The following is a 25,377-nucleotide window of genomic DNA, read 5'->3' as shown; positions in this document are numbered from 1 at the left end:
AGTCTTACACACATGATTAGTACTGTTAAAAAGGTCAACACTGGGATTCAGATAAAGGTGTCGGAAACAATGTGACTACTACAGAGCCCAAGATGCAGCAGACCCAACAAACAAAGTACATTTACTTGGGGTTTTATTTTTCAGGGGGTGAGGGGTCCACCCCCAATTGTCCCCATGTTGGGGAATAAGAGATTTGAAAGTCTAGGTTTGAGATCAAATATGTCACCAATTGCTGTTCCAAAATAAATTAGAATGTCAGAACTTTTACCTAACAGTGGTGCTCTAAACATGCACAAATTCCCATTGGAACACAGCCACTTTAAAAGTGCAGGGCTTGTGCAACGTACCACACCTTCATCTCACAGGAAGCATATATATGTGAGGAGAAAGCTGAAAGCTCCATCTAACCATTGATGTAAATATATCCTCTAGCCGATTCCCAGTTTGCCCTCTAGATAGCAATAGGAGATCACATGTCTCTTGGCCACTTGAAACCAGCTGCATCTGGTTTGCGTGAGTCACTGTCCCAAAATGTCTGAACTTATTTCTCAGCATGGCGGTTTGTTATGACAGTAGTAGGATTTGCTATCGATTTCCCAAAAAACAATGCCTGTAGCTTTCAAATAATAGGTAACTTTCTATTTTCAAAACAACCGCACAGAGTTTGACTTGTTAATCGGGTTCACTTTATTATTAGAAATTTGATTAAAATCTGATCATATTTATGCAGAAATACAGAAAATCCTAAAGGGTTCACAAACTTTTCCCTTACCACTGTAACTGCTGGCTAGGTTAATTTACTAACTGTGTTATAGATACAGAGGTGGAGGCATCAGAGTCAAACTACTTGGAACTTGTCCAAACTCTTCTAGATGACCCAAAAAAGAGGGAACACTTCTTCCAGGTTGGTGTGAGAACAATATTTCTAAAACAGACATTTCAATCAAGGAGGTAAACTAAACCGCAGTGCATGTGCAGTCTATTCCACTGAAATCCTTGTTACTGGCTTACTCAGTACTGCTGAACCTCAACTTTTATGCATTACAGAGGAAACGTGCCATAACGACGGCGGGTGATTGCTTCTGACCAAAACACCAGTTGTAATTTGATGTTCTGTCTTCTAGGATGTTTTTCAGAGGAATCCGGCCCCATGTTTGACACATCCCTGATGTGGGAGTTCCTCTCCAGACTGGAGAAGCTGCTTCCAACACCAACATTTCAACAGATAGGTTCAATTTGGGAAGAGAGAATTGTGGCAGTCTTGAATTTCTGATGTCTTTGTCTGGTAGTACTAACAGGAAGTTTGCCCCACTGTGTATTATGTTGTCATATTGCTGAGTGTACCATACATTCTTGTTGTTATTTGGTCAATTGAATATGTTGCACATTTTAAAACCACCTCCCGTTCTCAGACAGCATCCTGGCTCAGACCTGCCCCCTCTATGCTGAAGGAGTGTGCACAGTCTGTGACTCAACCTCAGCCTTTGAAGACTCTCCTCCAACACCACAGATGCCATGGCCATTTGTTCACTAATGGTAGGCTTTTTTTCCCCCAGCTCTGTTTTCATAAGTGGCAAATAATCATAGTTGCATACCACCTGCTAGAGACTCACACATGTCAGCCACAGTTGAAAAGCTCCCACTAATCAATGACACTTGTTATACCGGCCGCAGACCACATGTGTCTGGAAGACTGATGGAGTGGTTTTGATCTGTAAGACATGCCTCTGTTAATGTTAGCAGTCAAACAATTACCACAATGGACATTTGACAGCGTGGAGAGTGTAGTTGCATTCCTTTTCAGAGAAATTAGGCAATTATGTTTTTGTTTTAGTTTAGAAAAGACCAATATTGGGCCTCCCGAGTGGTGCAGCGATCTAAGGCACTGCCTCACAGCGCTAGAGGCATCACTACAGACCCGGGTTCGATCCCAGGCTTTAGCACAACCAGCCGTGATCAGGAGTCACATAGGGCGGTGCACAATTGGCCCAGCTTTGTCCATGTTAGGTGACGGTTTGGCCGGGAGTGCTTTACTTGGCTTATCGTGCTCTAGCGACTCCTTGTGGCAGGCCGGGCGCCTGCAGGCTGACCTCGGTCATCAGGTGAACAGTGTGTCCTCCGACACCTTGGTGTGGCTGGCTTCCGAGTTAAGCGGGCGGGTGTTAAGAGGCGCGGTTTGGCGGGTAATGTTTCGAGGGATGCATGATTCGACCTTTGCCTACCGAGTCCATTGGGGAGTTGCAGCGAGGAGACAATTGGTCAGAAAAAGGGGGTAAAGATTAAAAATAATAAAAAGAAAAGACATATTTGATTGCATATGTTTTATTTTTCCTTTCAGGTCATCTTGTGTCGATGATTGCTTCCTCTCTTCTCTGTCTCACTCGCTCTCAGAGGGTGGAAGTGTCAAATTACAATAGAGGACATGAAGAACAGCTACAGACAAACACTGAGGAACCCTAGCAGTAGTGGCATTCCTAATATGCCTGGTTCCAAGGAAACTGTCAAGGTTTCAGATGGAGTCATGTCTTCAGATCAGGATGAAGGGCCTTCTGTGGATGTCGAGTCGGAGCATCTATATGAGGAAATGGTTTCTAGAAAAGGGAAACTCAAGACACTCACCAGGGAGCAAACGGTAGAAAGAAAGGGCCATGAGGTGTTTCACAGTCCTCAACGTCACAGTATGAATATTGGAAGGAAAAAACACTGTTGCCAACAGGTGGTTGACGACGTGTGATTTAGACCTTAAGCCCGTAGGGCTGCTGACCCAACTTGATGACAATGTTCTGATGACGGGATGACAATGTTCTGATGACATTTCTCCAAAAAGTACAATCTTTGTCCCCATGTGCAGTTGCAAACCGTAGTCTGGCTTTTTTATGGCGGTTTTGGAGCAGTGGCTTCTTCCTTGCTGAGCAGCCTTTCAGGTTAGGTTGATATAGGACTCGTTTTACTGTGGATATAGATACTTTTGTACCCGTTTCCTCCAGCATCTTCACAAGGTCCTTTGATGTTGTTCTGGGATTGATTTGCACTTTTCACACCAAAGTACGTTAATCTCTAGGAGACAAAACGCTTCTCCTTCCTGAGCGGTATGACGGCTGCATGGTCCCATGGTGTTTATACTTGCATACTATTGTTTGTACAGATGAACGTGGCACCTTCAGGCGTTTGAATAAACCAGACTTGTGGAGATCTACATTTTGTTTTCTGAGGTCTTGGCAGGTTTCTTTTGATTTTCCCATGATGTCAAGCAAAGAGGCACTGAGTTTGAAGGTAGGCCTTGAAATACATCCACAGGTACACCTCCAATTGACTCAAATAATGTCAATTAGCTTATCAGAAGCTAATAAAACCATGACATCATTTTCTGGAATTTTCCCAGCTGTTTAAAGGAACAGTCAACTTATTGTATGTAAACTTCTGACCCACCGGAATTGTGAGACAGTGAATTATAAGTGAAATAATCTGTCTGTAAACAATTGTTGGAAAAATGACTTGTGTCATGCACAAAGTAGATGTCCTAACCAACTTGCCAAAACTATAGTTTATTTCCAAGAAATTTGTAGTGGTTGAAAAACGAGTTTTAATGACTCCAACCTAAGTGTATGTAAACCTCCGACTTCAACTGTATCTCTCTGTAGTTTTCTCCGTTAATCTTTCCCATAAAACATAGAACCACAGTCCCTGCCGCTCGCAGTCCCTGCCACTGAAAAACATCCCCACATCATGTTTCCTCCAGACGTGACGCTTGGCATTCAGGCCAAAGAGTTCAGCCGTGGTTTCATCAGACCAGAGAATCTTGTTTCTCATGGTCTGAGAGTCCTTTAGGTGAATGTTGGCAAACTCCAAGCGGGCTGTCGTGCCTTTTACTGAGGAGTGGCTTCTGGAAGGTTCTCCAATCTACACAGAGGAACGCTGGAACTCTGTCAGAGTGACCATTGGGTTCTTGGTCACCTCCCTGACCGAGGCCCTTCTCCCCCGATTGCTCAGTTTGGCCGTGCGACCAGCTCTAGGAAGAGTCTTGGTGTTTCCAAACTTCTTCCATTTAAGAATGATGGAGGCCACTGTGTTATTGGGGACCTTCAATGCTGCAGAAATGTTGTGGTACCCTTCCCCAGATCGGTGCCTTGACACAATCCTGTCTCGGAGCTCTACAGACAATTCCTTCGACCGCATGGCTTGTTTTTTTGCTCTGACTTGCACTGTCAACTGTGGTACCATATATAGACAGGTGTGTGCCTTTCCAAATCATGTCCAATCAATTTAATTTACTACAGGTGGACTCCAATCAAGTTGTAGAAACACCTCAAGGATGATCAATGGAAACAGGATGCACCTGAGCTCAATTTCGAGTCTCATCGGAAAAGGTCTGAATACTTATGTAAATAAGGTATTTCTGTTTAAGTTTTTTTTTTACAACAATTTCTAAACCTGTTTTCGCTTTGTCATTACGGGGTATTGTGTGTAGATTGATGAGGAGAAATAAAAAAAAATATCAATTTGACAATACAACTAACGTTACAAAATGTAGAAAAAGTCAAGGTCTGAATACTTTCCGGATGCACAATATACAACAATACAGCAGTTTGTTAATATCAAAAGTGTCACTATCTCAACAAAATACAATATTGTATCGATATTAACCGGTTTTGTATCTGTACTGACCATTTCAGGTGTGGCAATGTCTGCGTATTTTCCACTTTTCCAAATCAATGGATGCACAATTCTTAAATCATATGATACAATCCAGAATATCCGAATGTGTATATAATTGAGAAATGATACACGTCCTGTTTTGACACTTCTTGACCACATTTAGATTTTCAGAGTTTAGCTCATTCTCAAGCAGAGGCACACATGATAAAGAATCTCAGCTCAGTGACCATAAGGTCAGTTGATCCTCTTAAAGGGGCAGTGCAGTCCAAAACGTGATTTTCCTGTGGTTCATATATACTGTATTTGTTTCTACAGTATGAGGTTGGAATAACACTGAACTTGTGAAAATGATAGTGCCCTTTTAGTGTAAGAGCTGTTTTAAAAAGACCGCCTGAAATGTCTTGTTTTGCAAGGCAGCGGGTTTGGACTGCCTGGCGACATCACCAGACGGTAGAAGTTAACAGACCAACAAAGAGTTTGCCCACCTGCCAATAATAGCTATACATCAGATTACATGTCCCTCACATTAGGCTCCAATTAAACACAAGAATGGAGCTATATACAGGGAGTACCAGTACCAGATCCATGTGCAGAGAGGTACAAGGTATTTGAGTTAGATATGTACATGAAGTCAGGGTAAAGTGACTAGGCATCAGGATAGATAATAATACAAGTCAAATAAAATAAAAACAGCAAATGATGAGTGTAATGTGTGGGAGTGTCAATGTAGTGTGTGTGTGAATATCAAGTAAAGTCTAGTAAGTGTGCATAGGATCAGTACAAGATAGTCCGTGCAAATAGTTTGTGTACCATTCATTGACTATATAGCAGTATGGCTATTTAGCAGTCTTATGGCTTGGGGTTAGAAGTTGTCTTGGAGCCTGTTGGTCCAAGAACCGACGCTCTGGGTCCATAGCCACAGGAAGCAGTTTGGGGGTGCTGCAACTTTTTCCCCCGCCTGCACTACAGATGGCTATCTCGGTCCGATTATACAGGACTAGTAAAGGCCCAGTGCACTACTGCAGCACCCCTACTTCCTGAGGCTATGTGCCGGAAGGTAGCAGAGTGAACAGTGTATGGCTTGGGTGTATTCTTCGGGCCTCCCTCTGACATATAGGTCCTGGATGTCAGGGAGCTCGGCCCCGGTGACACACCTCCGTGTCAAGGTTTTCAGAAGGCACTCCAGAGAAGTTTTCAAAGTACATAATATACATACAATGTGGAGCAGAAATGCTTCCCAGTAATGTGGAATTATGTCAGACATCACCTGTTCTACAGAATACATTTGCTATGATTGGATTGATACTATCTACTTTTGCAGAGAAACGGCCAACGGATGCTGTCCTTCGGCAAGTCCGTTTGTATTCCTTTCGTTCTATTTCCTAACATCTTTCGATATGGCAATATTCAGATACGCAGGACGACTTCAAAGAGGACCACCTGGAACTCGACCACTGCTTCTTGTAGATGACGTCATGTTTGGAAGTAGCCCACCACTTTGTTTAGGCGACCAAAGGTATTGAATGTAACTACTACCACTGATATTAACCATGTGCTAACTTACTAGATTTTGTAGGCTACCATCAACAAAACTAATTCAACATTGTCGACAATGGCATTGGCAGACGATGTCGAATGGCAATGGTCGCCGGAGGAGACAAAGGCGCTGATCTCCGTATGGTCAGACGAACAGAATATTCTGAAAATGGAGCAAACGTGTAGAAACAAACATGTTTACAGGGACATTTCGGAGCGGCTAAATGACCTTGGTGTCAAACGGACGTGGAAGCAGTGTCAAAATAAGATGAAGGCCTTGAAGTGGAGATACAGACAAACACGCAGAGACCCAAGCAGTAGTGACCGAACAACCTTTCCATTATTTTCCGAACTGGACGAATTTCTCGCCGCCATGCCTGATCTGACTGAGTCCAAGGAAACTGGCGACGAGGAAGATGGTAAGCAAAGGTTAAATGTGTAGTTTTCAGTGACACACCATCATCGCTAATTGCTTTCTTGAACTATGTATAGATTTAAATTACAAAAAAATGGAGTAACATTGTTTTATATTTCATCAAGATTTTCAGGAGTTTTGTTGTCGCCGGGTAAATGTCTGAATTATAGTGTGTGAGCGATGTCACAATTTAGGCCAGGATATGGGTGGGTATAATTTGTAGAACGTTCCAAAAACGCCTAAAGTACAAGGTTGCCAACAAACAACGCATACAAAGTAGCTTGATCAATTCACCTAGATAACTAGTTGCCGAACAGGCATCAACTCACCACGTAGCTTATTCTTAACGTTTGTCCAGAGTGAGGACAGAACGTTTTAGGAATAAACGTGGCGAGTGAAACACGTAATTCAATAGCCCACTCACTACCTGGTATCTTATTCTGCCGCTATACAACTTTGTATATACTTAATTATACCCACCCTTGTCACTTGTTTAGAATGGACATTCGTCCTCAGCCTTTCCCAACACCCCGGACACACACGTTAAAGGTCCTATACAGCCATTTAAAAAAAATCGAAATATCAAAGTGCCTGGATTAGGACCTGCGCTGCTTCTTGTGTTAGGTATAGTCATACTCAACCCATGTTGTAGAGCATGTACCTGCAGGAGCGAATTACTGCTTTGATGTTTGCAGTGAACAACAGGGTGTTGTCCAGGTTCTTTGCACTCTGGGTGGGGGACACTGTGGAGTTGTCAACCGTGATGGAGAGGTCTTGAAGAGGGCAGACCTTCCCCAGGAGGAAGAGCAGCTCCATCTTGTTGAGATTGAGGTGGGTGTCCGACACCCAAGCTGAGATATCTTCCAGGCACTCTACGTGTTTCCACCTGGATGTTAGAAGGGGGGGGGGAGAAAACACCTAGTGTCATCCGCATAGCAATGAAAGGAGAGACCGTGTGACAATATGACTGAGCCAAGTGACTTGGTGTATAGAGAGAAGAGGAGAGGGCCTAGAACCAAGCCCTGGTCACCTGATAGGAGCGGCCTGCCATGTAGGATGCAATCAAAGAGCCTGAGACGCCCAGCCCTGGTGGTCCACAGTGTCAAAGGCAGAGGATACATCTAGGAGGATGAGAACAGAGGAGAGAGAGTCAGCTTTGGCAGCGCTGAGAGCCTCCGTTGCACAGAGAAGAGCAGTCTCCGGTTGAGTGACTCGTCTTGAAGCCTGACTGGTTAGGGTCAAGAAGATAGTTCTGAGAGAGAGATGGCGAGAGAGTTGGTCAGGGAAAGTATGCTCAAGTGTTTTGGAAGGAAAAGAAAGAAGGGATACCTGTTTGTAGTTTTTTAAGTCAGAGGAGCCGAGTGTTGGTTTCGTGAGGAGCGGATGTCGTGTCAACCTCTTCAAAGGGATTGACCATGTCCTCCGCAGAAAGAGGGGGGAGGGGGGGGGGGGGGGGGTTAAGGAAACAGGAGAAGGTGGAAAAGAGTATCCTAGGGTTAGAGGCAGAAGCTTGACATTTTGAAAATAGAAAGTGGCTTTAGCAATGGATACAGAGTAAGAGAAGCTAGAGAGGAGGGTGGGAAAGAATGACCGGTCCTCTGTAAGTTTAGTTTTCCTCAATTTTCACTCAGCTGCCAACCGCCCTGTTCTGTAAGCTTGCAATGAGTCACTCAGCCACAGAGGTGAGGGCCAAGCTGGCTGGGAGGAAAGGGGACAGTGTGAGCAGTGGAGGCTGGTGGGAGGAGCTGTAGGAGGATGGGCTCATTCTTTTGGCTGGAATGGAATAAAAGGACCGGAGTCAAGCACGTGGTTTCCATATGTTTGATACCGTTCCATTTATTCCACTCCAGCCAATACAATGAGCCCATCCCCCTATAGCTCCTCCCACCAGTCTCCACTGAGTGCGAATCATAGGATGCGGGAGGGGAGTAGAGTGGAAGAGGCAGAATCAGGATACAGGAGGGAGAAGGATTTACCAGAAGGTAGATATGATAGGATGGGAGAGAGAGAGAGCAAAGATTGTGACAGTGCATTGCCATCTGGGTATCTGGGGGTGGGTTTCAGTGAGATTAGTGGGCAAAAGTATTGCCTGCCTTGTGAGTGGGAAGGGACTGGGAAAGGGTGAGGTCAAAAGAGGCAAGGATGGGAAAGGGAGCATTGAAAGAAATTAATTGAAGCCAGACGTTGGGAGGTTGAAGTCGTCGAGTACGAAGAGCGGTGAGCCATTGTCAAGAAATGAGTATATCAAGGTGACCAAAATTCCATCCCACCAAAACAGGCTGAAATTTCAGGTGTTATTTTCATACAGCTTTTACACTAAAGGGCATTATCATAATTTTCACATTGTCACAGTATTATTCCTACCTCATAGTGTGGGAATATACACTGAGGATACAAAACATTAAGAACATTCCATTGCTCATTCCATGACAGACTGACCAGGTGAAAGCTATGATCCCTAAATGATGTCACTTGTTTAATCCACTTTTTTTTTTGGTTTAAGCCTTGTGACAATTGAGACATGGATTGTGTATGTGGGCCATTCAGAGGGTGAATGGGCAAGACAAAAGATTGAAGTGCCTTTGAAGTGCCAGACGCTTCGGGTTGTGTCAAGAACTGCAATGTTGCTGGGTTTTTCACACTCAACAGTGTCCCTTGTGTTTCAAGAATGGTGCATCAATATTAGGAAGGTGTTCTTAATGTTTGGTATACTGATATATACTGAACAAAAATATAAACGCAACATGCAACAATTTCATGAGATTTACTGTGTTGTTCCCCACAAATGTGCTTCATTACAGACAGCAATACTCGTCAGTTTTATCAGCTGTCCGTGGTAGAGGTCGGCCGATTAATCGGGATGGCCGATTTAATTAGGGCCAATTTCAAGTTTTCATAACAATCGGTAATCAGTATTTTTGGACACAGATTTGCCTATTTATTTATTATTATTTTTCATTTACACCTTTATTTAACTAGGCAAGTCAATTAAGAACACATTCTTATTTTCAATAACGGCCTAGGAACAGGGGCAGAATGACAGATTTTTACCTTGTCAGCTCGGGGATTCGTTTTTGCAACCTTCCGGTTACTAGTCCAGCTCTCTAACCACCTGCGTTACATTGCACTCCACAAGGAGCCTGCGTGGCAGGCTGACTACCTGTTACGCGAGGGCAGCAAGAAGCCAAGGTATGTTGCTAGCTAGCATTAAACATATCGTTTAGAAAACAATCAATCTTAACATAATCACTAGTTAACTACACATGGCTGATGATATTACTAGGTTAACTAGCTTGTCCTGTATTGCATATAATCAATGCGGTGCCTGTTAATTTCTCATCGAATCACAGCCTACTTCGACAAACGGGTGATGATTTAACATGCGCATTTGCGAAAAAAGCACTGTCGTTGCACCAATGTATCTAACCATAAACATCAATGCCTTTCTTTAAAAATCAATACACAAGTATATATTTTTAAAACTGCATATTTAGTTAATATAGCCTGCTAACATGAATTTCTTATAACTAGGAAAATTGTCACTTCTCTTGCGTTCCGTGCAAGGAGTCAGGGTAGATGCAGCAGTTTGGGCCGCCTGGCTCATTGCTAACTGTGTGAAGTCCATTTATTCCTAACAAAGGCCGTAATTAATTTACCAGAACATAATTGTACATAATTATGACATAACATTTACATTTACATTACATTTAAGTCATTTAGCAGACGCTCTTATCCAGAGCGACTTACAAATTGGTGCATTCACCTTATGACATCCAGTGGAGCAGCCACTTTACAATAGTGCATCTAAATCTTTTAAGGGGGGTGAGAAGGATTACTTTATCCTATCCTAGGTATTCCTTAAAGAGGTGGGGTTTCAGGTGTCTCCGGAAGGTGGTGATTGACTCCGCTGTCCTGGCGTCGTGAGGGAGTTTGTTCCACCATTGGGGGGCCAGAGCAGCGAACAGTTTTGACTGGGCTGAGCGGGAACTGTACTTCCTCAGTGGTAGGGAGGCGAGCAGGCCAGAGGTGGATGAACGCAGTGCCCTTGTTTGGGTGTAGGGCCTGATCAGAGCCTGGAGGTACTGAGGTGCCGTTCCCCTCACAGCTCCGTAGGCAAGCACCATGGTCTTGTAGCGGATGCGAGCTTCAACTGGAAGCCAGCGGAGGAGCGGGGTGACGTGAGAGAACTTGGGAAGGTTGAACACCAGACGGGCTGCGGCGTTCTGGATGAGTTGTAGGGGTTTAATGGCACAGGCAGGGAGCCCAGCCAACAGCGAGTTGCAGTAATCCAGACGGGAGATGACAAGTGCCTGGATTAGGACCTGCGCCGCTTCCTGTGAGAGGCAGGGTCGTACTCTGCGGATGTTGTAGAGCATGAACCTACAGGAACGGGCCACCGCCTTGATGTTAGTTGAGAACGACAGGGTGTTGTCAGGATCACGCCAAGGTTCTTAGCGCTCTGGGAGGAGGACACAGTGGAGTTGTCAACCGTGATGGCGAGATCATGGAACGGGCAATCCTTCCCGGGAGGAAGAGCAGCTCCGTCTTGCCGAGGTTCAGCTTGAGGTGGTGATCCGTCATCCACACTGATATGTCTGCCAGACATGCAGAGATGCGATTCGCCACCTGGTCATCAGAAGGGGAAAGGAGAAGATTAATTGTGTGTCGTCTGCATAGCAATGATAGGAGAGACCATGTGAGGTTATGACAGAGCCAAGTGACTTGGTGTATAGCGAGAATAGGAGAGGGCCTAGAACAGAGCCCTGGGGGACACCAGTGGTGAGAGCACGTGGTGAGGAGACGGATTCTCGCCACGCCACCTGGTAGGAGCGACCTGTCAGGTAGGACGCAATCCAGCGTGGGCCGCGCCGGAGATGCCCAACTCGGAGAGGGTGGAGAGGAGGATCTGATGGTTCACAGTATCGAAGGCAGCCGATAGGTCTAGAAGGATGAGAGCAGAGGAGAGAGAGTTAGCTTTAGCAGTGCGGAGCGCCTCCGTGATACAGAGAAGAGCAGTCTCAGTTGAATGACTAGTCTTGAAACCTGACTGATTTGGATCAAGAAGGTCATTCTGAGAGAGATAGCGGGAGAGCTGGCCAAGGACGGCACGTTCAAGGGTTTTGGAGAGAAAAGAAAGAAGGGACACTGGTCTGTAGTTGTTGACATCGGAGGGATCGAGTGTAGGTTTTTTTCAGAAGGGGTGCAACTCTCGCTCTCTTGAAGACGGAAGGGACGTAGCCAGCGGTCAGGGATGAGTTGATGAGCGAGGTGAGGTAAGGGAGAAGGTCTCCGGAAATGGTCTGGAGAAGAGAGGGGATAGGGTCAAGCGGGCAGGTTGTTGGGCGGCCGGCCGTCACAAGACGCGAGATTTCATCTGGAGAGAGAGGGGAGAAAGAGGTCAGAGCACAGGGTAGGGCAGTGTGAGCAGAACCAGCGGTGTCGTTTGACTTAGCAAACGAGGATCGGATGTCGTCGACCTTCTTTTCAAAATGGTTGACGAAGTCATCTGCAGAGAGGGAGGGGGGGGATTCAGGAGGGAGGAGAAGGTGGCAAAGAGCTTCCTAGGGTTAGAGGCAGATGCTTGGAATTTAGAGTGGTAGAAAGTGGCTTTAGCAGCAGCGACAGAAGAGCAAAATGTAGAGAGGAGGGAGTGAAAGGATGCCAGGTCCGCAGGGAGGCGAGTTTTCCTCCATTTCCGCTCGGCTGCCCGGAGCCCTGTTCTGTGAGCTCGCAATGAGTCGTCGAGCCACGGAGCGGGAGGGGAGGACCGAGCCGGCCTGGAGGATAGGGGACATAGAGAGTCAAAGGATGCAGAAAGGGAGGAGAGGAGGGTTGAGGAGGCAGAATCAGGAGATAGGTTGGAGAAGGTTTGAGCAGAGGGAAGAGATGATAGGATGGAAGAGGAGAGAGTAGCGGGGGAGAGAGAGCGAAGGTTGGGACGGCGCGATACCATCCGAGTAGGGGCAGTGTGGGAAGTGTTGGATGAGAGCGAGAGGGAAAAGGATACAAGGTAGTGGTCGGAGACTTGTAGGGGAGTTGCAATGAGGTTAGTGGAAGAACAGCATCTAGTAAAGATGAGGTCGAGCGTATTGCCTGCCTTGTGAGTAGGGGGGAAGGTGAGAGGGAGAGGTCAAAAGAGGAGAGGAGTGGAAAGAAGGAGGCAGAGAGGAATGAGTCAAAGGTAGACGTGGGGAGGTTAAAGTCGCCCAGAACTGTGAGAGGTGAGCCGTCCTCAGGAAAGGAGCTTATCAAGGCATCAAGCTCATTGATGAACTCTCCGAGGAACCTGGAGGGCGATAAATGATAAGGATGTTAAGCTTGAAAGGGCTGGTAACTGTGACAGCATGGAATTCAAAGGAGGCGATAGACAGATGGGTAAGGGGAGAAAGAGAGAATGACCACTTGGGAGAGATGAGGATCCCGGTGCCACCACCCCGCTGACCAGAAGCTCTCGGGGTGTGCGAGAACACGTGGGCGGACGAAGAGAGAGCAGTAGGAGTAGCGGTGTTATCTGTGGTGATCCATGTTTCCGTCAGTGCCAAGAAGTCGAGGGACTGGAGGGAGGCATAGGCTGAGATGAACTCTGCCTTGTTGGCCGCAGATCGGCAGTTCCAGAGGCTACCGGAGACCTGGAACTCCACGTGGGTCGTGCGCTGGGACCACCAGATTAGGGTGGCGCGGCCACGCGGTGTGGAGCGTTTGTATGGTCTGTGCAGAGAGGAGAGAACAGGGATAGACAGACACATAGTTGACAGGCTACAGAAGAGGCTACGCTAATGCAAAGGAGATTGGAATGACAAGTGGACTACACGTCTCGAATGTTCAGAAAGTTGAGCTTACGTAGCAAGAATCTTATTGACTAAAATGATTAAAATTGATACAGTACTGCTGAAGTAGGCTAGGTGGCAGTGGCTGCGTTGTTGACTTTGTAGGCTAGCTGGCAGTGGCTGCGTTGTTGATTACGTTACGTTGCGTTAAAAGAACGACAATAGCTGGCTAGGTAACCTAGAAAATCGCTCTAGACTACACAATTATCTTTGATACAGAGACGGCTATGTAGCTAGCTACGATCAAACAAATCAAACCGTTGTACTGTAATGAAATGTACATTGAAGGTTGTACAATGTAAGAGCAATATTTAGACTTAGGGATGCCATCCGTTAGATAAAATACGGAATGGTTCCGTATTTCACTGAAAGAATAAGCATTTTATTTTTGAAGTGATAGTTTCTGGATTTGACCGTGTTTGTAAGTCGCTCTGGATAAGAGCGTCTGCTAAATGACTTAAATGTAAATGTAATGTTAATGACCTAAGGCTCGCATTTCTGTGTGTTATTATGTTGTAATTACGTCTATGATTTGATATTTGATAGAGCAGTCTGACTGAGCAGCAGCAGGCTCGTAAGCACTCATTCAAACAGCACTTTCGTGCATTTGCCAGCAGCTGCTGTTTATGACTTCAAGCCTATCAACTCCCGAGATTAGGCTGGTGTAACCGATGTGAAATGGCTAGCTAGTTAGCGGGGTGCGTGCTAATAGCATTTCAAACGTCACTCGCTCTGAGACTTGGAGTAGTTGTTCCCCTTGCTCTGCAAGGGCCGCGGCTTTTGTGGAGCGATGGGTAACGATGCTTCGAGGGTGGCTGTTGTCGATGTGTTCCTGGTTCGAGCCCAGGTAGGGGCAAGGAGAGGGATGGAAGATACACTGGCAATACTAAAGTGCCTATAAGAACATCCAATAGTCAAAGGTATATGAAATACAAATGGTATAGAGAGAAATATTCATATAATCTCAACCTAAAACTTCTTACCTGGGAATATTGAAGACTCATGTTAAAAGGAACCACCAGCTTTCATATGTTCTCATGTTCTGAGCAAGGAACTTAAATGTTAGCTTTTTTACATGGCACATATTGCACTTTTACTTTCTTCTCCAACACTTTGTTTTTGAATTATTTAAACCAAATTGAACATGTTTCATTATTTATTTGAGGCTAAATTGCATAATGCATAATGCATAATATTAAGTTAAAATAAGTGTTCATTCAGTATTGTTGAAAATTGTCATTATTGCAAATAAATACATGTAAAAAAAAAAAGGCAGATTAATCGGTATCCGCTTTTTTTAGTCCTCCAATAACCGGCAAAAATCATAATCGGTCGACCTCTAGTCCATGGTTACACATTGTCTGCAGTTGTGAGGCCGGTTGGAAGTACTGTCAAATTCTCTAAAATTAAGTTGGAGGTGGCATATGGTAGAGAAATTAACATTCAATTATCTGGCAACAGCTCTGGTGGACCTTCCTGCAGTCAGCATGGCAATTGCATGTTCCCTCAACTTGAGACATCTGTGGCGTTGTGTGACACAACTGCACATTTTAGTGGCCTTATTGTGCCCAGCACAATGTGCACCTGTGTAATGATCATAATGTTTAATCAGCTTCTTGATATGCCAAACCTATCAGGTGGATGGATTATCTTGGCAATGGAGAAATGCTCACTAACAGGGATGTAAGCAAATTTGTGCACAATATTGGCGACAAGTAAGCTTTTTGTGAGGGATCTTTACTTTCAGCTCATGAAACATGAGACCAACACTTTACATGTTGCGTTTCATATTTTTTTTCAGTATAGGGGGGGGCCTAAGTGCCTTGCTCAAGAACACAACAGCAGGGCCCAGTTTTTCAAAACTAGTTTTAGAAATCGAATTGAATTAAATGTTAGAATGGGTTATTTCAACACAGAAAAATGTTATGCTGATTCTCAGAATAGGGATTCATATTTGGTAATCCAATCTGACCTTTTATTCAGGAATAAATGTTGTTTTTGCATTTTTCAAAACCCAAAGGCTGTGATTAGGATTGTTTTGATGCCGTTGATCTTGATCCCGCTGGAAGGGTGACTACAGGATTTAGAAAGTTGAATGGCACCACAAGCAATATATTTTCAATTTAACGAAGGTTGGGAGGTTTAAAAAAAAATCTTTCTTTCATCTGAAAACCAAAACCTTCATTATGTTAAATTTACTGCAGTATAGGTACAGTATGTGGTCAGTTGTTATATTGAGAAGTATCAAATAAAGGCATGTACTTACATGTAAGTGGAATGCAGGCTCTATTTAAACAAACAAAAAATTCTTAGTTACCTATATTCATGTAGGCTCAAGTCTGTTTCACTATGAAAGTGGAGAAGTAGTTATAGTTAAGTAGTTATAGGATATATAACCTGTCCAGTGGAAGGTAAATCTCTAGGCTACTGCCACCCACATTTAGCTAGCCAGCAACAAAACATCACCGGGATGTGTGAGATCTGCTCATCTGTACGCTGCAATTTCAGAAAAGTGTGACCTGGAACGTCAACAAAGTGTTTCTTTCCTACCAGGTCTTCCTCTTCCTCTGTCGTCTCTGCGTCTTCTGGTTCCTCCACTGCGGCTGGTGTCCGCAGCTCTATGGCAAGTTGTTCAGCGCAGAGACACAATGGACTACGGGTTGGTGGAGGAGTTTGTGACCACTGTGTTGGAGATAACCCCTGATCTGATGAGTTACAGAGAGAAAGCCCAGCTCGTTATGGGACTGCAAGCACAGGTGAGAAATTAAGAGGGGTGTGGTTGAGGTAGAAAATTGGGTGACCTGGTGTTGTCAAAATCCCCCTACAGAAATCGATGTTTGTTTCGTCCTCTACAGTATTTATTATTCATTATGTTCCCAGGTAAGCTGACTGAGAACACGTTCTCATTTGCAGCAACGACCTGGGGAATAGTTAAAGTGGAGAGGAGGGGGATGAATGCGCCAATTGTAAACTGGGGATTATTAGGTGACCGTGATGGTTTAAGGGCCAGATTGGGTATTTAGCCAGGACACTAGGGTTAACACCCCTACTCTTACAATAAGTGGCATGGGATCTTTAATGACCTCAGAGAGTCAGGACACCCGTTTAACGTTCCATCCGAAAGACTGCACCCTACACAGGGCAGTGTTCCCAATCACTGCCCTGAGGGATTGGGATTTTTTTTTAGACCAGAGGAAAGTGCCTCCTACTGGCCCTCCAACACCACTTCCAGCAGCATCTGGTACTGACCAGGACCAACCCTGCTTAGCTTCAGAAGCAATCCAGCAGTGGTATGCAGGGTAGTATGCTGCTGACTAAAGTAAGGGCCCTTACAACACTACCATATTTCTATGACTAAGTGAAGGTATGCCGTATAACTGATTTACAATGGGCTTTGCAGGAGGCGAGGCAGGTTGTGCTAGTCCCACATGGCCAATCATATTAGCCGCACACTCTGATCATGCCGCCTGTTGTCAAGGTCTGGATGGATAGGCGCAGGAGAAGGACTAGTCGGATAAGTAATTTTATCAAATAACAACAACATTAATTGTTGCAAGACACTAAACAGAAGCTTTCTATGCTGTATTGTATTGACGTTTTGATTTAGCTCGCACGCAGGTGCCCATGCTAGCCAAACAGCTGTGGTCTTCTCAATGAAAATAAGCACCTTGTGGGCGTAGCCAATATGACGACGGAGTGACGTGGCTTCTCTTAATACAGGCTTCGGCTGTACTTTAGGATATACCACCGACTGTAATATTCCTATATTGTACTCACTGCCAGATTGGTTTGCGTCCAAAATGTTTCAGTGTTACCTGTTTGTTGACAGCTGGTTCTGGAGTTGTGTCGCTCTGATCATTCAGCCGACCCGGAGACCATCCAGCCACACCTGAGCAGGATGAGGACCTGCATCATCACTCATAGAGAAAAGGAGGTGAGTGCCAGTCTGTGATCAAGACTTGTAACTCTGCCGGCCAGGTTAATTGACCTACTGTGTTATGTATACTTTCTGTAGATAGATACAGAGGTGGAGGCATCAGAGTCAAACTTCTTGGAACTTGTCCAAACTCTTCTAGATGACCCACTTGAGAGGGAACACTTCTTCCAGGTTGGTGTGAGAACAATTTTTCTGCTAAACTGACATTGAAATCAAGGAGGTAAACTGAACCGCAGTGTGTGTGTGCACAATCTTGTCCTCATTCTGAATGGTGTGGCTGTTGAACAAGTTGAGGAGACTAAATGACTTGGCGTTACCTTAGATAGTAAACTGTCACGGTCAAAACATACAGATTCAACTGCTGTAAAGATGGGGGGAGGTCTGTCCGTAAAAAAGAGGTGCTCTGCTTTTTTGACACCACACTCCAAAAAGCAAGTCCTGCAGGCTCTAGTTTTGTCTTAACGTGATTATTGTCCAGTCATAAGGTCAACTGCTGCAAAGAAAGACCTCGTTAAGCTGCAGCTGTCCCAGAACAGAGTGGTACGTCTTAGGTACGTCAGAGGGCTGATATAAATACTATTCATGCCAGTCTCTCTTGGCTAAGAGTTGAGGAGAGACTGACTGAAAACGCTTGTGTTGAACATTCATGTTAACATAATCAACAGCACTGACACGCACACAGTTCCCCCACCAGACATGTCACCAGGTGTCTTTTCACACTCCCCAAATCCAGAACAAATCAAATGAAAGGAAAGCGGACAGTGTTATATAGAGCCGTTATTGCATGGAGCTCCCTTCCATCTCATATTGCTTAAATGAACAGCAAACCTGGTTAAAAAAAAAACAGCTAAAGCAACACCTCGCGGCGCAACGCCTCTCCCCTATTGGACCTCGATAGTTTGTGTGTATGTATTGATATGTAGGCTACTTGAGCCGCTTTTTAGATGTATGTAGTTTTGTCATTGAGCTGTTCTTGTCTATTAATGTTCTGTATTATGTCACGTTTCAACAGCTAATGAGGAGCCTAATAAAATACAAAACTACAAAAAATGGTATTCCATTGAAATCCTCATCACTCCCACTACTCAGTACTGCCGGATCGCAACTTGTAGCTAATATTGAGTTGACGTTGTTAGGTTCTGAACAAATGGAGTTAAAAACTCAAACGGACAACTAGGAAAAATCTCAAACCAAGTTCATTTACCCACTGGGTCATACAGCTGCGAAGACGAGGCATGATTACACAAGCACATGTATTTATAACCTTCTAATAGGCGGGGTCAACTCTTTGCACGTCTCGACAGCCAATACTTCTCTGTTGCTAGGCAGGACCTTAATTGGGTCCTCTCACTGCCGGACGCTAGAACCTCCGTGTGTGTGGAAGTGAAGGTATGTGAGAGGACTGTAGTAGGAGGGCTGTTGTGGTGGGCCCCTCTGCCCCCCCAGAGGTTTCCTCTCACTTCATCAGTTGACTTGACAATCTTCGCTCCTCCTGCTGCTGGCCTGCCTTATCAGACTTAACTATTTCCCTTTGCCTCCCTCCTTAGAAACAAGAAGTTCAATCAATAAGTTCTAGTATGGAAACATGAAGAAGTATATTTCAAGCTAGAATCCAACAATGTACAGCTACTAATGATGTCAATAGGATGCCTCACACTCAATTAAGAATGCATTTCATCTGTTGCACACCACTCAGATGCACTTTAATGTGTCTTCTAGGAAGTTTTTCCAGAGGAATTTGGCCCCATGTATGACACGGCACTGCAGACTCTGATGTGGGAGTTCCTCTCCAGGCTGGAGAAACTGCTCCCAACACCAACATTTCAACAGGTATGAGCGATTTGGGAAGAGCCGGCGGTGTCAGCCTTGGCCGATTGTTGAATTGATGTCGTCATATTGCTGAGTATAACATACATTCTTGTTGTTACTTGGTCAATTGAATTTGTGGCACATTTTTAAAACCACCTCCCGTTCTCAGACAGCGTCCTGGCTCAGACCTGCCCCCTCTATGCTGAAGGAGTGTGCACAGTCTGTGACTCAACCTCAGCCTTTGAAGACTCTCCTCCAACACCACAGATGCCATGGCCATTTGTTCACTAATGGTAGGCTTTTTTTCCCCCGGCTCTGTTTTCATAACAGTAGAAAATAAATGTTTTGTAACATTTTTAAATCATGTTTGTAACCACCTGCTCAGAGATGAACAGGCCTGCTACACTGGACGTGTAACGTTTGCAGAGCGTGAGATGTTCCTGGTGTTTGAAAGGAAACCTGGGCGGAAGCAGCGTGGCTCTGCATTCATTTACGCTTAATATGTTCTTTTCAAGATATCGATTTGGTAAAGAGCTGAGGCATGGGGCTGGAAAGATTAAATCATTCATATTCCTAAACGGAGGACTGACCATCTGTGATACCAAAATAGTTTTAACCAGGTTTTGAGGCTATACGGTGTTTTACAATTGCGTTTTTTACAAACAATCTTATATTTGGGGTTCTGATATGGGTACGACAGTTGAACTAAGCTCATGAAGCATTTATAAGTTATAGTCTTCAAGAATCAATGGGTATGTAATGGATTTAAAGGTATAAAAAAAAACATGTAGCAATCACAATAAGACATTGTATTGTTCTCTCTTTTCCACTTTCAGCTCATTCATCTTGTGCTGATGATTTCATCCTCTCTTCACTGTCTCACAAGTTCTCGGAGAGGGTGGAAATGGACATTGATGAAGCACGCTCACATAGCCAGTCTGTAGCCACATGTGCACCCAGAAAAGAAAGGGACACTTTGATAGAGCAAGATCATGCAGAGAAGGCGCTGGGGATGAGTTTGGACACGGTTAAGAAGACAGTGGAAATGACGGATAGAAGGAACAAAGAATGGGGAGAGGAGAACTATGAGGAGAGACTGCAGCATCAGTTGCCTTATAATGTTTTACAGGTCGAGGTTGTAGATGGAGAAGACATGTCCTCAACGTCATCGATGACAGCAGACGACGTCGGATGGACCTGGACCCCAACGGAAACGGAAGCGCTGATCTCTGTATGGTCAAAGAAACCGATTCTTCGGGAGATGGAACGGAGTTACAGAAAACAACATGTGTACGGCGACATTTCAGAGCAGGTGAAGGAGCTTGGCGTCAAAAGGACTCGGAAGCAGTGTCAAACAAAGATAAAGGACATGAAGCACAGCTACAGACGAGCACTGAGGAACCCAAGCAGTAGTGGCCGAGCGACCTGTCCGTTCTTTTCTGAACTGCACACCTTTCTCGCCACCACGCCTGATGCAACTGATACCCAGTTGCCTGAGTCGAAGGAAACGGCCAAGGTTTCGGATCCAGAAGTCATGTTCTGCGATCAGGATGAAGGGCCTTCTGTGGATGTCAAGTTAGAGAATCTACACGAGGAAATGGCTTTCGGAAAGGAGACGCACAAGACACTCACAGGAGTGAGAGCAGACGCGAGGAAAGGGGATGAGGCTTTTCACAGCCCTCAGAGTGACAGCAGGGTGAAAATCGGAGGAATATCCCACCGTTGCGAACAGATGGTCGAAGACACGTCAGATTTGGACCTTCAGCCCGTAGTGATGTTGACGCAACTTGATGAGACCCTTCTGATGACCGGTGAGTAAAACATTTTGATATATCACTTAGAACAATATATTCATTTATGGACGTTTTACGTGTGTGGAAAATGTCATTCCAAGTCTCAAGTTAGGGGTGAGTGACTACCTTCTGTATCCTCCTCTCACCACCAGGTGGTGATCCTCGTCCTGCTTCCCATACCACGGGGCAGTCTTCTAAAAGAAGCAAACGTGCCAAAATATGCTCCTTTTGTGGGAAGAGTTTTGTTGAAGCAAAGGATTTGACAACACACATGAGATCTCACACTGAGCAGAGCCCTCACCAGTGCACCCAGTGTGGGGAAGGCTTTGAACATCCGGACGACTTACAAAAACATTGGCAGAATGATTGTGAGGAGATGATGAAACAGGAGGTCAATGAACATCAGCATGGAAAGGACAGGATCTCGGGAGAGTCCGGTAATGCAAGTACTGATCCAAAAACATGCCATCTATGCCATGAGACCTTTGAATTTCAGTGTGTGTTGAAAAACCGTCTTATTGTATTTCACAAAGGCAGAAGCCTTTATAAGTGTCCTCTGTGTATGAAGGGTTTTGGGTACCTCCGTGATTTGAAGAAAGACCAGAGTAAAAAAAGAGGTCGTCCTACAAGTGATGCCGTCAAAAAAAGGAAGGAGTTGGGGTCAAATGGAAATGTTGCCGGACTGAACTCGACCCCCAACAAGTGCCCTGACGTCTTCAAGTGCTCCTTTTGTGAAGAGATCTTTTCTCGGTGCATGGACCTGAAGAGCCACTACAGTCGTACTCATCAATTTACTGGGCCGTTCCCCTGCCCTTCTTGTCAGACGACTTTTGTTTCGTTAACTGAGCTGCGCTTACATCAGAGGAATGAGTCCACTCCTTACCAGTGCTCTTTGTGCCAGCGCTCATTCTTATCACTCGACAAGCTGACTGTTCATGAGAGAATTCACACAGGGGATAAACCGTACCGCTGCGCTGAGTGTGGAAAAGGTTTCCGGGATGCAAAAACCCTGGAAGAACACTCTAAGATTCATGTTGAGGGAGAACTCCACACCTGCTCCCATTGTGGGAAAAGTTTCAAGCGAAAAGAACTGTTGAAACAACACATGTTAAATCACAGAGATGCCGCTTTCATCTGCCCAGACTGTGGGAAGAAGTTTTTTCGGTTGGTATGGTTAAGAAGGCATATGTTAATCCACACTGGCGAGAGACCGTTCCTCTGTGATCTCTGCGGGAAAGGTTTCAAATCTACAGTTGAATTGAGATTGCACACCCGGACACACACTGGAGAACGGCCATTCAAGTGCCCAGAATGTGGAACGAGTTTTAAGCAGAAGTGTCATCTGCAGATACATCGGCGGACACACACAGGGGAGCGGCCGTATCCGTGCACCGTGTGCGATAAACGCTTTTATGTCAGCAAAGATAGAAAACGACATATGCTCATCCATACTGGAGAGAAGCCGTTTAAATGTCAAGTGTGTGACATGGCATTCAACCGTAAAGGGCATTTGAGGGTACACCAACAAACCAAGAGGTGTTCATATAGGCACACAAGTCCCCTACATAACACATCATTATAATAAGGGGTTTCCTGACTGACAGAACTAGACCTGTTCCTGTAAGCCACATTTTAAGATGTGCGTCCCGTCAAGTAATAATACGAAGTTAAGAAAAAGTACTTTACAAAGTGACAACAACAATATAAACCACGGAGTAGTAGCCTGTTTGTTTTTTGTTCTAATGATGGATTTTGTAAAAAAACAACTTAAAAGGACGTGTTATGTATGTGACTGTTATTAAATGTTTTTTTAAAGGCCTGGGCATAGCGTTTGGTTATTTTAGTTATTTAGTTGGGTCATTCCTAGTCTGCGGTGCCTTTTGGACCTTCTAACTTTTGGTGGGAAAAGTATCTTTAGATTTTTTTGTTGTATTCTATCAGAAAAATGACATGTTTGACTTTATGAAAAACATATTGGTCAAGCTCGGGCACTTAAATGTTTAGGTGCATTTTCCAACCGGTTAGGTACATAATCCTAACAGTGTCAACATAACTGGAAATTTGGAGCCTAAATTGGCCATAGCTCTGTGAGGGAGCAAGATTGAGGTAGCATAATGGTGAACACTTGAACCGGATTTGAACTTCCCTATCAAACGTTTTAACATTTTGAGGAATTTGAGTGGGACATACAGAATAACAACATGGAAAAATAGATACGTGTTTATTTATTTAGCTTTGCACCATTGTTTTCCCACCAAAAAAGTATGACACTTCCTGAATAGAGAGAAATAGTAAGTGTTGGTGTCGTTTTGTAGGCACTAACTCCATGGTTCGTTGGGACAAAGCCTATGGGGGGGGAATTAATGGTGTCTTTTGTAGGGGTTTTGGATAAACGCTGAAAATAAGGTCTGTGGTAAACACAGGCTTAGGAGATCTGACCTGTTTTTGTTCTATGAGATAATCTTTGTCAGCTAACTAGACATTGAGGTTTGAAACATTTATGTAATAATAAACAAAACGTATATAAGATCTCCTAAGCCTGTGTTAACCTCCGACCTTATTTTCAGCGTTTATCGGCATTTAACCCAAAACCCTATTCTTTCCCCATTTTAATTTTCCCCCATAGGAAGGTCTGCTTTAAAGGACTACAAGCTGGCAAGCTCTATGTGGTGGCATTGTAGGAAGGGTCTGTTTTAAAGGAGCAGTACAACAAAATAACAGGGTGGGAAGTGACATCAGGGACACACAGAAAATCTTAAATAAAATAATAAATACAATAATTATGAAAAAAAACGTTTGAAGAGAGAGAAATGAACTAGGACTGTAAAATAATGAAGAAAGCTTTTAAATATTTTAATGGGTTCTATTTCTCATGGACATTGATGGATAACAGTCGAGTTCATGGCAAAAAACACCTACATCCACTGAAAAAAAGTATGCATTATGCATACAATTACCTTTCAAGATCCACATTTTTGTGTTTTCACGGTAAGACACTTGACCTTTTTATATTTAAAGCTTTTTGGAATCAACATTTTACACTAAATAAGAAGTGATAGTTCCTGGGAACAGAAAAAGCACAACATTGTAGGAATGACCCTGATGTTTCTGGCCTGCATTTCAGTCATATTGCACAGATTATCAGACTCGAGTCATATCGATAGGGTGCTTCAATTGTTCAACACCACCTCAACATCAATTTTTTGGGGTGATGGAAATAAAATGATAATAAAGGGGTGTGTTTCTTGTTATTGGGAGGAGGGGGGGGGGGGAGTATGATTCAATGGTTTATGATCAAATTCAATGTTAGTCCATTTTCAGCAATTCTACACATTTTGCTGAGTAGAGAACATATTTGTAGTTTTAAAGCTACTTTCCTGGAATACTGCACAATTTGCTTTGCAGTTTTAAAACGAATTTCCTGCAATTATACACATTTTGCCTTGACTTATGCCATGTTCATACAATATCTGGTTGAATAACAAAATCAAGAGGGGCCCCCAAAAGGCTAGAGGGGGCCCCTGGAGGTGCCCTTCGGGCCCGGGTCGGTAATTCATCCCTGATTACTACAAGGTTTAGATAGCTAACGAGACTAATTTACATTTACATTTAAGTCATTTAGCAGACGCTCTTATCCAGAGCGACTTACAAATTGGTGCGTTCACCTTATGACATCCAGTGGAACAGCTACTTTACAATAGTGCATCTAAATCTTTTAAGGGGGGGGTGAGAAGGATTACTTTATCCTATCCTAGGTATTCCTTAAAGAGTTGGGGTTTCAGGTGTCTCCGGAAGGTGGTGATTGACTCCGCTGTCCTGGCGTCGTGAGGGAGTTTGTTCCACCATTGGGGGGCCAGAGCAGCGAACAGTTTTGACTGGGCTGAGCGGGAACTGTACTTCCTCAGTGGTAGGGAGGCGAGCAGGCCAGAGGTGGATGAACGCAGTGCCCTTGTTTGGGTGTAGGGCCTGATCAGAGCCTGGAGGTACTGAGGTGCCGTTCCCCTCACAGCTCCGTAGGCCAGCACCATGGTCTTGTAGCGGATGCGAGCTTCAACTGGAAGCCAGTGGAGAGAGCGGAGGAGCGGGGTGACGTGAGAGAGCTTGGGAAGGTTGAACACCAGACGGGCTGCGGCGTTCTGGATGAGTTGTAGGGGTTTAATGGCACAGGCAGGGAGCCCAGCCAACAGCGAGTTGCAGTAATCCAGACGGGAGATGACAAGTGCCTGGATTAGGACCTGCGCCGCTTCCTGTGTGAGGCAGGGTCGTACTCTGCGGATGTTGTAGAGCATGAACCTACAGGAACGGGCCACCGCCTTGATGTTAGTTGAGAACGACAGGGTGTTGTCCAGGATCACGCCAAGGTTCTTAGCGCTCTGGGAGGAGGACACAATGGAGTTGTCAACC

At 44.7% G+C, this 25,377-nt stretch overlaps 1 protein-coding gene across 4 annotated transcripts; it reads left to right on the top strand.

The window, feature by feature from the left end:
- The first annotated feature begins 525 nt into the window (after window positions 1–525).
- On the top strand, window positions 526–22,791 carry LOC115128357 (zinc finger protein 878-like). 4 transcript variants are annotated; one of them, XM_065017729.1, is made up of 11 exons: window positions 526–630; window positions 816–904; window positions 1,125–1,536; window positions 4,278–4,367; window positions 15,988–16,190; window positions 17,264–17,368; window positions 17,450–17,542; window positions 19,091–19,201; window positions 19,350–19,473; window positions 20,017–20,991; window positions 21,126–22,791. In XM_065017729.1, exons 3-11 carry the CDS (start codon window positions 1,443–1,445, stop codon window positions 22,553–22,555), a joined length of 3,225 nt encoding a protein of 1,074 aa, XP_064873801.1. In that variant the 5' UTR covers window positions 526–630; window positions 816–904; window positions 1,125–1,442; the 3' UTR covers window positions 22,556–22,791. The 4 variants fall into 4 exon arrangements, with proteins under 4 accessions (XP_064873801.1, XP_064873802.1, XP_029513996.1 ...); XM_065017730.1 differs by having other exon boundaries at window positions 4,278–4,390; XM_029658136.2 differs by lacking the exons at window positions 526–630; window positions 816–904; window positions 1,125–1,536; window positions 4,278–4,367 and adding an exon at window positions 5,972–6,611.
- Window positions 22,792–25,377: the final 2,586 nt, after the last annotated feature.

Source organism: Oncorhynchus nerka, linkage group LG4 (genome assembly GCF_034236695.1).
Source record: "Oncorhynchus nerka isolate Pitt River linkage group LG4, Oner_Uvic_2.0, whole genome shotgun sequence".
NCBI lineage: Eukaryota > Metazoa > Chordata > Actinopteri > Salmoniformes > Salmonidae > Oncorhynchus > Oncorhynchus nerka.
Note: the sequence above shows the minus strand (reverse complement) of the source record. Positions and strands in the feature narration are given on the sequence as shown.

Bases quoted from the DNA above. Each gene is read 5' to 3' on its own strand.
- LOC115128357 (XM_029658136.2), top strand. From the start codon at position 6,269: ATGGCATTGGCAGACGATGTCGAATGGCAATGGTCGCCGGAGGAGACA. The intron at 17,543-19,090 runs GTTGGTGTGAGA...TGTGTCTTCTAG, and splicing joins AGAGGGAACACTTCTTCCAG to GAAGTTTTTCCAGAGGAATT. The intron at 19,474-20,016 runs GTAGGCTTTTTT...TTCCACTTTCAG, and splicing joins TGGCCATTTGTTCACTAATG to CTCATTCATCTTGTGCTGAT.